General features: G+C 35.9%; 1 protein-coding gene across 2 annotated transcripts; it reads right to left on the bottom strand.

Moving 5' to 3' along the window:
• Positions 1–3,481: 3,481 nt before the first annotated feature.
• On the bottom strand, positions 3,482–10,053 carry LOC112509584 (actin-related protein 5). Of its 2 annotated transcripts, XM_025114604.1 has the most exons (12): positions 9,919–10,053; positions 9,732–9,802; positions 8,578–8,702; positions 7,416–7,460; positions 6,910–7,012; positions 6,627–6,736; positions 5,969–6,078; positions 5,796–5,886; positions 5,280–5,711; positions 4,933–5,060; positions 4,491–4,833; positions 3,482–4,112 (listed from the first exon to the last, which is right to left on the bottom strand). In XM_025114604.1, the coding sequence occupies exons 1-12, from the start codon at positions 10,017–10,019 to the stop codon at positions 3,609–3,611; spliced, it is 2,163 nt and encodes a 720-aa protein (XP_024970372.1). In that variant the 5' UTR covers positions 10,020–10,053; the 3' UTR covers positions 3,482–3,608. The 2 variants fall into 2 exon arrangements, with proteins under 2 accessions (XP_024970372.1, XP_024970374.1); XM_025114606.1 differs by lacking the exons at positions 9,732–9,802; positions 9,919–10,053 and having other exon boundaries at positions 6,910–7,017.
• Positions 10,054–12,492: the final 2,439 nt, after the last annotated feature.

Raw genomic sequence — 12,492 nt, 5'->3', positions numbered from 1 at the left:
CACGCTAAAATTTCGTGTCTCATTGTGGTTGTTATTTTACGTCTTGGGGGCTGTTTTTCTTTGCATTGAAAATACCCTATTTGTTTGCATCCTCAAAGGTTCATTCGGGTCGGGAAAGTTTAGCCTAACGAAGGTTAATTCCGCACTTATTGTTTACCGTTAGTGGCTTCGTTTTTCCCATCAAAGATTAGAAAGAAAGTGAAGCACAACAACATGGTGATCCGAGTAGGGAGCTGCCACAAACTAGTTCATAGTGTTAATGGTAGGTTTTTATGCGAGTAACAATGAGATATACCAAAAAGCAAATTAGTCATCGATAACGATTAAGATCACTAAGAGGAGATTCAACGTCTACAGTAAGATGAGGATTAGGCTCCAATAATGAAGAGACAGACTTATAGTTGATAATCCTAGCTTCGAAGAGGAGATTAGATTTAAGCATACTTCGTCTCGCATGCATGGATAAGGACCCGAAGAATCCAACAAAACCTCAAGACCGATGATGTAGTGAAGAAGACTAGGACCCTTCATCTCAAAATGGGAGGGAGCTAAGATATCTCTTGAGATGGGGTATAAATATAAAGTTGGATCTCATGATGATCGTCACGTAGAGGAGAAGAATAATATCACAAATAAGTGGTAAACATAATACAACTCATGAAACATACGTCATTTCAAACACAAATAAGGAAAACAAAAAGTTAAGAGTGGTTCAAACCCTTGTCCTAGCCCACTTTCCCCAAGACTCATCTCAACAAGCCGACCCTCGAAGTGTGCTAGCGTCTAGCGTGCCGTCGCACATGACTTCCGGAAAAAAAATGTTCTTTATAAAGAATAAAATTAAAATATCTTAGAACCTTCATCACCGCGCCTCGAGCTCCCAAGTTCCATCTCCTCCTCCGTTGTTTAGCTCTGTTTGTGTGACTATATATGTATGTATGTATGTGTGTGTATATATGTGTGTGTGGAGAGAGAGAGATTTTAAAGATGAAAGTTGCAGGTGTTAGTGGGTAATGTTGTGTGTGTATGGTTCATCAGCGGAGACCATGCCGGAGACGGGGACGGAAGTCGAAAGGGTGAAGAAAAAGCTTCGAAAGTCAAAATGGTGAAGAAAAGAAGGGGAGGGTGTGGAAAAATTCTTGATCGCTGGTGGTGGGAAAGAGTTGTGATATTGATCGGTGGTAGAACCTATAAAAAAATCTTGATAGAAATAACCTGCAAAAAATGGCCAAAACTTGTAAATTGATCTAAACCCTTTGATTAAAACTAGGGTATTCCATCTCCATCAAGAACCTGCAAATGGTGGTGGTGGGAAGTGTGTAATGGTGATTCAAGGAGAGGTGAGGGAAGCTTTGGTTAAGAGGTGATACGGGGACGATGAAGTCCCTGTGATTATGTTATATATAATATATATATATATATATATATATATATATATATTAATTAGAAGAGTACTCGTGCAATGCAGCGAGATACATCTCGATTTTAATGTTCTATTTTATTATTTGTCTCTCTCAATGTTATAATATGATTTTATGTGTTTTTAAGAAAGCAATAATGATTTTATTTTTAAATAAAATATAAATTTGAAGGTATCATAAAAACTTGAAAAAAATATATCAATGTTAATATCAAATCAACTATTTAAAAGTTTTCATTTTTTGTGTAATTTCTTTAATTTATTTTTTTGTTCTAATTTAATTTAAGTTTAATAATGAAATAATTTATTTATGGTTTAATAATATGACATTTTATAAAAATAATTATTAAGTATTCTGTTATAACTCAATAAATATCCTAATTATATTTTAGATTTTTTATATTTAAAATGAGATGTTTATCCTGTATTTGATTATGTTTATCTGCAGTTAGTTACACGACTTCAGATATGGAGCTTTAATAAGTTGTACCTACGCACAATCTATTTGTAATCTTGAGTTTTAAGTAATATGCATTAATAAACAGTACTTTACACATAAAAAAGAGTTTTTAAAAGTTTCCGTCAAATGTTTTATAATATAGTATAGATATATATATATCCAAAGGATATTTTAAAAAGCGATAAATATTTGAGAAGTAAAAAAGTGATCATATCCCTTCATACAGTTAAGATCAAATTTGACTGGGCTATAACTACAGCTTTGACTGGTTAAAAATTACAGCTTATATGAAAACTGAAGAGTGTAGTTTTATAACTTTACAAATAGACGGAAAATAGGTTCATATATGAACTATATAGTTCATATGTATATCATATGAGTTCACATAGGAACCCGTTTCCCGCCTATTTGTAAAAGTTACGAAATTACCCTCCTATCTTATGCATACTCATGTGGGGAATTATCGGTGCTTCTTTATATATAAAGGGTTAAGATAACTTATTTACTTCTCAAATATTTACAACTTTCAAATGAGCCTTTCCGTGTATATATATGCATGTATGTATATGTTGTGTGGGTACAATATAATGTTGGTGTGTAAATATTATTAAAAGAAAAACTGGAAGTACAATCCTATAATAAAAAAAAATTATAAAGTAGATTGCTTTTTGTGCATTTTGCCCTAAGTCGTTGAACTTTTTTTTTACGTTGAATGATAAAATCGATGCATTTTTTTGAATGATTAAATGATTGAACTTTTTAGAAATTGGTTACTTAAACTTTTTAAGTCAAAAACTACTTGTATTGTCGTAGAACAGAGTGAATTAAAAGATTTTTTAATCATTTTTTTGGGTCTTGACATTGATTCCCCTTTTTGATTTTTCTATATATATATATATATATTCCATCATATTGTTGTGGAAGAGAGTGAATCGAAAGACAAAAAATAGATAAAAAGAAGACGACCTCATAAACGTAGGTGTTCAAACGCGTCAACATTTGTTGACTTGGATGAAATGGACTATTAGGAATCAACGAGATACAATTCTTTCTTCAACAATAATTATAATCCATATTCATATGTTAATTGTACTATAAATAATGATATTTTAGTATAAATGAAATATAATATAAATTATTCAATGTTTTATTTATATATCTCAAATTTCAATGTTTATGTTTATAATAATTATATAATGTATATTATATATATATAAAAGAAAAAAAATCAATGACGTATATTAATTAAAATTTCTTTAATAAAAACAAAAACACTAAAAAAAATAATAAAAATTAAAGTAAAGTCAGAGGTGTCAATAACAATAATTTTTTGTGATTACCAACAATGATTGATTGAATGTTTATAAACATAGGAATAGGATCAATCAAACAAAACGTCAAAAATTAAACATACCGAATAATACCTTTAATGAATTTTACTGTTTATTTAAGCATGAAATGATCCTCCAAATTCATCTTCGACCCAAAACCGTCCTTGTAGAACGTTTTCCATTCAAATTAAGCATGTGTAACAAGTGAAATTCACCTGTACATTCGCTTTAACATAGTTCATTAGTATAAACAACAACGAAGTGCTCAAGTAACAAGTGATAGAAAGCTATATGAACCAGAAAAAATCAATTATATTAAATTACACAGTGCAACTCAATTATAAACAACAGATTTAGACAGTTGAAAAACTTGCATCCAATTTCAGTTCACCAGAAACTAAAATGCGTACTTCAACTGGTATTGACGAAGCCAATCTTCACCTTTCTCGTAATAATCTTTCTTGTTGAAAACTTGTCGTGGGAAATGCATGGTGGACGCAAAGGAAGCAGCACCACGCCATGCATCAAGGACTGAATCTGAGGCTTTTAGAACCCTTATAAGGCTTCCACATGGCCTCATCATACGGACTCCAGCCTCTACTCGTTCGCTCATCCCAGGGTAAAGACAGCTCCCTCCCGTGATGAGGATTGAATTCGTCATGTTCTCTTCTATGTCTTCACTTCTCGATTGCTGCAGTCTCCGTATTGATACACCAACCATCTCATCTAACCCTGCCTGTTCGACTCCAATTAAGTTCGGGCGAAAAAGAATCTCGGGGCACCTGAATCTTTCCACACCAATTAGTATCTGGAAATCTTCCTTTGTTAATGGACGGAAACGCGGAGGTTCAGCACCTGAGGAGCTGGCTTCTGATTTTGGAAAGAATGTAGGGTCTATTTCCTGCATTAGAGGGTAATTCACGTCAATCCTACACTTGGGAGCATGTTGGCCTATTCCAGCCATCTTTGAGGCTTTTTTAACCCAAATCTTTCAGTGACACCATTTTACACGCTGCAACAAGTGTCTTTAGTCCTGTAATATTTATCTTCTGAATTTTATGGCCAAAGTCCATTTTCGTTCATAGGCCCAAATATACATGCATATTCTTCACATTAGAAAATATAGCAGAAATAAGCAATTTGGCATATTATGTCACATGCCTAAAGGGATGAGCTAATGGCACAATTTTGGCATGTTTTCTATATTTGAGATGATAAATTAAAACATGTTTAGAAACAACAACCTAAAGTGAAGGAAAATGAAATGAAGAAAACTAACCCGGAGTCTAGAAGCAACTCGAGCCAGCTCTGCCTCATCTTCATTGGGTCCCTCATCCTCGTCATCATTATCTTTGCTCATTTTCTTGTATAATTGCCAATCTTCATCTTTGATTCCAAAAGTATCCTCGCCCTTCCCTCTGTCAAACGCTGCAGTTGTCAAGAGACGCATCCTTTCCTTTTGGGCAGCATTCAGTCTCTCCCCACGACCAACACCTCCAGACACATTGTTGCTTTCATTGCCATGGTTGCCATTTGTCTTGAGTCGTTTTCTCTGTTCAACTTTCTCAGACAGATCTCTGTATTTCACTCGCAACTGCTCCATGTAAAGCTCTGGGTTCTCTCTACAAAAAGAGAAAACAAATTATGTAAAAACAAAACCAACATATTAATTCATTTCTGCTTAAGCAAAGACAAAGGCTATGAAAAGCCAGACAGCATACAGGCGTCTCTGTTCATCTTCCTTGTTACGCCTTTCTCGCTCTAACTCTTCTTCAAAACGCTTCTGCTTCGCTCTCTGCCGTCCTTCGGATGTGGTTTTAAGAAACAGCTGTCTCTTCTTTTCCTTGAGCTATTAAGAAACCATAAACATTCCAAGATCAGCCACTGGTTGCAAAGCATAAAGACTAAAAGAACAATAGTTGCTTTTATGTGTAAGGTTTTAGAAGTTGTGTAACAGATGCATTCAACCCCTCATTTTCACCAAACTAATGCCATACCACATACTCATAAATTACAGAAACAGACAACTGTGAGTCCTAACCAGTGAAATATGAAATGTATACAATACCTGCTCTGGTGTTAGCATGTTGTCAGGAATATCAATGAGGGTATACTTTTCTGTTGTAGAAGGATCTGGTTTCTCCTCAATTTCATCTTGTTCTCCCTTAGCTTTCCGCAATGATTGTGTTACCTTGACGATAGCAGCTTCAATCTCTTGCTTAGAGACATAACCGGTCTCAGCTAGAAAAGATGGAATATCATTTCCATTTACATGTCTAAGTTGATGTATAAGAAACTCCAAGCCCTTCAATTCATTTTCTAGTTCATTTATTTTTGAAGATCTCTTTGCCTCCGCCATTTCCCGCAACCTTTGGCCCTGTCTTTCCTTTAAAGCTGCTTTCCTAGCAATCTCCTCTTCTGAAGGTGGCTCTTCGACTGGTGTTGGCGTCCATGGAAGTTGCCAACATCTGGTCTTCTCTTCAGCTTCTTTTGCCCCTTTCTGTAACATTTAACTTAGGGTTAAAAACATCGATGGACAGATAAAACTTAAAAGAACTTATATATTGAGTAGATAGTGTAATGCCTGAAACAATCTAACTTCAGAAGCATAGTCTGGGGTAATATAACAATGTTCCATCTTCAATTCTTCTACTTTCTCCCATGTAAGCCTTGACCTGTTTTGATTTGAACATCTTAAGATGTCAAAAGATATTCCTAAAATTTAAAACATGATTACCAGAAAAAAGACTCTCTCACATGTGATGGGGGTACTTAAGTGAAAGAAGTTGCTTCAGATAATCGGTGACATGGTAACCACCAACATTGGTACGACAGCATGCTTCGTAAGCAGGCTCTCCATTGATAAACTGTATTCATACAGAACAAGGTAGTAAAAGAACTTTGTCAAGCAGTCCACATAGCCAACAAGTACATATATAAGCGCATATCAGTATTATATGTACATGTGTGCACGTGCACGAACGCATATGTGTGTGTGTGTGTTCAGAGAGAGGAAGAGATTGATTAAATTCAAAAATACTGAGAACATAATAAAGATAGGGGTTGAAACATGGATGTAAGAGAGAGAGAAAATGTAAGGCAATTAAAAGTGGCATAGATAACGTTGGTTACAAATTGAGCATGTCCAAGCGCATGCAACAGGAACAGATTATGCACAAGTACCATCTACCCACATAATGAATATCACAGACCTGGAAGAAGATGGAATTGATAGAAGAATGTTGCATCATTTTTAGCCAAAAAAGTCTGGTAGACTGTCAAAGATCAATGTTATTGCCTACTGGTATTGCAGACTGTAAAACTTATATATGTACCTATTATGTTACCACTGAGCAAGAGACGTGGAGGCAGCCATCACAATGATATACAGAAAATATGAGGATAAATTTCATACCGGGATCACGTGGCTTGTGGTAAATCCTGAGCAAATTGCAAGACCATCTCTGTCACAAATTCCAAGTTGTTGATTGTACTTATAGCTGAAAGCAGCATCAACACCAAAAGCTGTGAAAAGATGTCGATCAAAATATGGTATAACAGTGACAAAATTGAACAAGTATTAACATATATATATATATATATATATATATGTGTGTGTGTGTGTGTGTAAAGATTACAAGTGAAGACAAAAATATTTAGAAAAGAACAGGAATAGATGGACCTTGATGCAATCATACCAATAGAAGGAACCCCATATGTTTCAAACAGAAGTTCAGCCATTTTACTACGTGACTGTACTGGGTTGCATGCACACTCTGTAATAAGGATAGGATGATTGATCTGTTCTGCCATCAATGAAAGAAAAAAACGATGTCTCAGCAAACGCAATACAAATGACTTGTCTCCATAGAGCATAACCTTTTTCTACTGAAAGGCTCTATATTTGTGTGTGTGTGTGTGCCTGAAGAGCACCATATCATATGTTTAAGTTTTGCTCCAGTGACCAGAATGTACGTCAGTTAACTAGCTAGTGGTAACTAAAATGTCTGATACAATATTGAAAAAGTGCCAGCAACCCATATTACATGATAGCCAACACCACCAAACCAACTAGAGATTTCAGATACAAGATGAGTTTCTCCTACAGATCAACTGGTGATCAGTCGGTGGTCTGGACAAACCGAATGCAGTACAAGCACAAGTATGATATAATGACAAGAATGAAATAGGTATGAAAATGTACCGGAGTTTGATCTGCCCCCAATCTATCAAATGCAAAGTCAAGGATCTGCAAGGCAATAAAGTAAGGAAAATGGAAGTTATTTACCATAGAAAAAATCCACTAAACAAAATCATTAACACAAACCATTCAAACACAAAAGTTGCAAATTAAAGATGAGGGGAAATACAAGAAAGAACGGGAAGACCACATGGTCTGAATGTGCAAAATATTTCAGATAGTTTTCTACACTTCTATGACATAATACTGTCTAACACACTATGCTGTTACTGCGGTCAAAATACAAAATAGCGGTCAGGACCGATATTCGATATATCGATTATATCGGTAATATATCGGTCCAAAATAGCGGTTAATATAATATTTCTTAGAATTATATGCATCCATAAACATATCATATGCATTAATTAGAGTTTAGAAATATAGTTTCAAAATTAAAACATCACATAAAYTGATAARCAAGTCTCACAAARCAAAATAGGAAAAGYGTTCAAAAACGAGYTAATCGCAAGSAATAGGTTCGGCATCCGAGTCAACATCATCTAATACGTTCACTTCTTCGTTTAGGTTAGCTTCCCAATCTTCCCCTTCATCTCCAACATATGTGACCAAATAGAGAGCCCAAAAAAGTGAAAAACTAAGCCCAACATGTAATAAGAAAAGCCCAAACATTTGTCTTATAGAAAATCGGTATATCGGACCGATTTTTCCATCAAAATATCGGTAAATATCGGCGATATTATCGGAACCGATATTTCACCACCAATTTTTCCCCCGAGTCCGATATCCAATATATAGGCGATATATCGCGATTTTAACAGCATAGCTAACACAAATAGACATATGCAGTGTTAGTGAAAGACCAAAATTATCATGGATTGCAGTAATTTTAAACGACATGGTCACCATAGAACATACAATTTTTTTTGGAGGCAGAGAAACGGTGACAATGGCAATTGTTTTAACAGTAATATAATGAGTTGATGATTAAACTGGCAAGACATTTATAAGCCATAACAGATCACTAATTCTTTGTAATGTCTTATACATGTTAGAAAATCGCATAGGGAAGATGCAAAGTTGGTTGCTTCAGTGTTTCTGATTCATCACAAATATATTAGTGAAATCAATCATCACTTAAGCTGAAAAGCTGGATTGAACTTACATATTCCATTATCTCAAACTGGAAGACAACATTATTGTCAAATGCTGAACGTGGTCCAGAACGGGTGCAATCAAAGTATTTCAACAATGCAGGATCATGGTCACCAACAATCGTCACCGTTTCACCTGCATAAAAAACAGAAAATCAGATACCAGCAGATGAACTTTTGCTCAAATTCATTGTTAAAACAATTCTTTTAAAGTCCTTGACAAGAGTTGCTATTATTCGAGTATTTAACCTACAATGTCATGTTTATTGCAACACAAATGTCTCGTTTGATAGCAAAGCAAACACCAATGACAAATTTTTAGTTACATGTTTGGGTTGGTAATCGTTCATCTACAAAATTTGGCGTACTATCCATCAGTTCTCTTCAAAAGCTATTAAAAGAAAAATTAGGGAAAGATCTCTCGAATCAAATTTCAAGGTGCTTAATCATATGCATTCACTTCAGAAAAATTGACCCACTGTAATACTTCCCAAAATCTAACATGAAATAAAATTCCAGAAAAAATTAACTGAACTTTCAATTTATAAAAATTATCAGCTTGAAACAGATAGACTTACGTCTTAGTCCGTACATGAAATGGAGCAGAAGTAAGTTTGCTTAAGTTACTATGTGTTGGTTGAAAAGGTTGTCTCTAGTGCCTTCAGATACTCCAGTACTATAGCAACCATCAGTTATGTGCACTAAAGCCAGAATACTAAACTATAAATTCTCAACGTAGCTTATAAGAAAACCTCTATCCATCCCTCATCAAGATGCTTATAGCGAGTTAGTTACCCAGTTACCCATAGTGCACCTCTCAGAAATGCTTTAGATCGAACCTAATTCCCTGATATCTTTCAAGTTTCGATCATATTTATTCAACAAAAGAAGCTATACTCCAATTTGCAACATCATTTGATACACATTATGTTACTAGTTTACACCAACAACTCTTTTCAATTGTGGGTATGTAATAAAGAAAAATACATCTAACATTTTCAATAAAATCAAATAAGTTTATCCATTTGATTTTTCAAAGTCATAGCATGACCATTCCTTGGAACGACGGAATGGAATGGGTATAATAGGGTCAGGAAGAGAAGAAGAACGGAAGTTAAATTAATCAAACTATTAAGACAAACTTGTTAATCAGGAGTTAAAATACCAGTAATCTTGTGGCGCGGCCTTTGAACAATGTTGCGAAAGATGATGCGAGGCTCACTCTCTCCTGCCCATCTATAACCATCACACGCACGCACACACAGTACTCATGATCACTCAAGTAGTTGGAAAAACAATATAAATTTTGAGCTTTACACAAAAAATCAAACGACGGAGGAATTTAATTTTACCCAATTCTGAAATAGGAGGCGCCATTGTCGATGACGATTGGGCAGCTTGGAGGTATGAGATTGTAGTCTGATTGTCTCTGCGTTTGAGATATGAACGGCATTCTCTATGATTTTGATCACAGAAACTTGACGACGATGAAGATGAAGATGAAGATGAAATTGGAGATGGAGAAAGCGTGCCCTAACTTCTTCCACTGAAACTTTCAAGCGTCCAAACTGAACAGCATCCAGTTCATCTTTCACGGAAGAAGCTAGTAGTGGACCGGCCGGTTTGCTTCACATAATTTCCTCAACTCAAACCGGGTTCGGTCTGTAGGAGGTCATCTTTTATGTTATCGGCCCAACAGGCCCAAATTTATGGATTATGAGGCCTCATACCAAATAGGTGCAAATAACCGAAGTCACATTTTCCCATTATTAAATGAGTTTTTCATCAAAATGACCAAAATATACCTGATGTATTAAATAAAATTGCCATTTTTTTCAAGCTTTTCACAAAACAACCACATGGATCACCCTCGGAGGACATGTGACCATAGGGGCGATCCAAGCTTCTTTGACCCAAAAAAGTACATAAAAATATTTTAAATTAATTTGGGTGCCCACATGTATTTGATTTAGGGACAAAACATCTGATTTTTCTTAATAGGGGGATCGCCCCCACCTACCCCAGGATCTTCCCCCAAGGGGGGTCTAACCGAGAAAGAGAAGAAAAGTCATGTGCTTGAGTGGCCGAACAATGATCCAGACTACAATGATGAGGGACGGGAAGGATCATATGTAACTAACTCCATGTCTTCTGTTTCAAGCTTTCACAACAGTGAAGACAACTCACCATCAAGCACACCAAGTAATAACACCTCAAGTTCTCCAAGTGAAAGAGGTCAAAGGACTCCTGGTGAAAGGATTCAAAGAGCTCCTGCATGGTTGTCTGATTATGTTCCAGGTGATGATCTTTCTGAAGAAGAAGCTATGATGGTGCGATCCAAAGATCCACTAACTTACGATGAAGCAGTGAAAGATCAAAAATGGAGAGAGGCAATGATGAAAGAGCTAGAGTCGATAGAAAAAAAATAAAACTTGGGAACCAGAAAGATGCAAAGTTGTAGGTACCAAATGGATATTCAAGACAAAGTTAAACGAAATGGTGCAATTGAGAAACACAAGGCAAGACTCGTACCTAAAGGGTATTCTCAGCAATACGGGATCGAATATACAAAGGTCTTCTTTCGAGCTATCCTAGCAACAACAGCTCAAAAAGATTAGGAAGTGTTTCAAATGGATGTAAAAAGCATGTTTCTTCAAGGGGACTTGGAAGAGAAGGTCTTTGTTCAACAATCGACTGGTTTTGAAGTTAAAGGTGCAGAGGAGAAGGTGTATAAACTACACAAAGCGCTCTACAATTTGAAACAGGCGCCAAGGGCCTGATATAGTCGCATTGAGTCCTATTTTATTAAAGAAGGATTCAAGAGATGTACTAGTGAACATACACTCTTTACAAAAGAAAAGGTGGGAGGCCTTTTACTGATAGTGAATTTATACGTAGATGATTTGATCTACACAGGAAATAGTAGAAGGTTGTGTGAAAAGTTCAAGAGTTCTATGATGACTGAATTCGACATGTACGATCTTGGAAAGATGAGACATTTTCTGGGAATGGAAGTCTTACAGAACGAGAAGGGAATCTTTATTTGTCAAAGGAGGTATGCAAAAGAAATTTTGGAAAGGTTTGGTATAGAGAACAACAACCCTGTTGGAAATCCAATAGTGCCAGAAATGATAATTTCCCGTAACAAGGAGGGAACAAGGGTTGATTCTACCAAGTTCAAGCACATTGTTGGGAGTCTCATGTATTTAACTTCAACAAAGGCCTGATATTATTTACAAGTTTAGCTTGATTAGCAGATATATAGAGTCTCCTACTAAAGAACATTGGTGTGTAGCAAAGAGGATTATGAGATATGTTCAAGGCATTACTGAGCTTGGAATGCTTTATAAGAGGAAAGAAAATTCAAATTTGGTGGCATACTCGGATAGCAACTTCACGGGTGACATAAACAATAGAAAAAGTACGTCTTGTTCTGTGTTTCTACTTGCTAGAGGTGTCATTTCTTGGTCATCAAAGAAACAACTGGTAGTGACGTTTCCGAATACATTGCAGCAACAACGTGTGCGTGTCAATGTGTTTGGCTTAGAAGAATCCTTGTAGCACTTGGGCACAGAGAAGGAGAAAGAAGCATAATTCAGTGTGACAATAGCTCAACAATTCAACTTTCAAAACACCCTGTGTCTCATGGTAAGAGCAAACACAATGACATCAAGTTTCATTTCCTAAGAGATCTAGTGAGTGATGGAACAGTGGAACTCAACTATTGTAGTGCTCCGGATCAAATTGCTGATGTTTTGTCTAAACCCTTGAAGAAGGAACAGTTTGCTAAACTTCAAGGGTCACTAGGTCTCGTTGACATATCAGAAGTAAGCTGAAACTCTATGGTGTTCAGCTTAAAGGAGGGATTGTTGGATCCGTGCTGTGCAGATGGTTCAACAAAGAACAAGTCATTTGTGCTTTGAACA

Source organism: Cynara cardunculus (assembly GCF_001531365.2).
Source record: "Cynara cardunculus var. scolymus isolate 2C chromosome LG 3, CcrdV1, whole genome shotgun sequence".
Lineage (NCBI taxonomy): Eukaryota > Viridiplantae > Streptophyta > Magnoliopsida > Asterales > Asteraceae > Cynara > Cynara cardunculus.
This window is presented reverse-complemented; position numbering and strand designations above follow the sequence as displayed.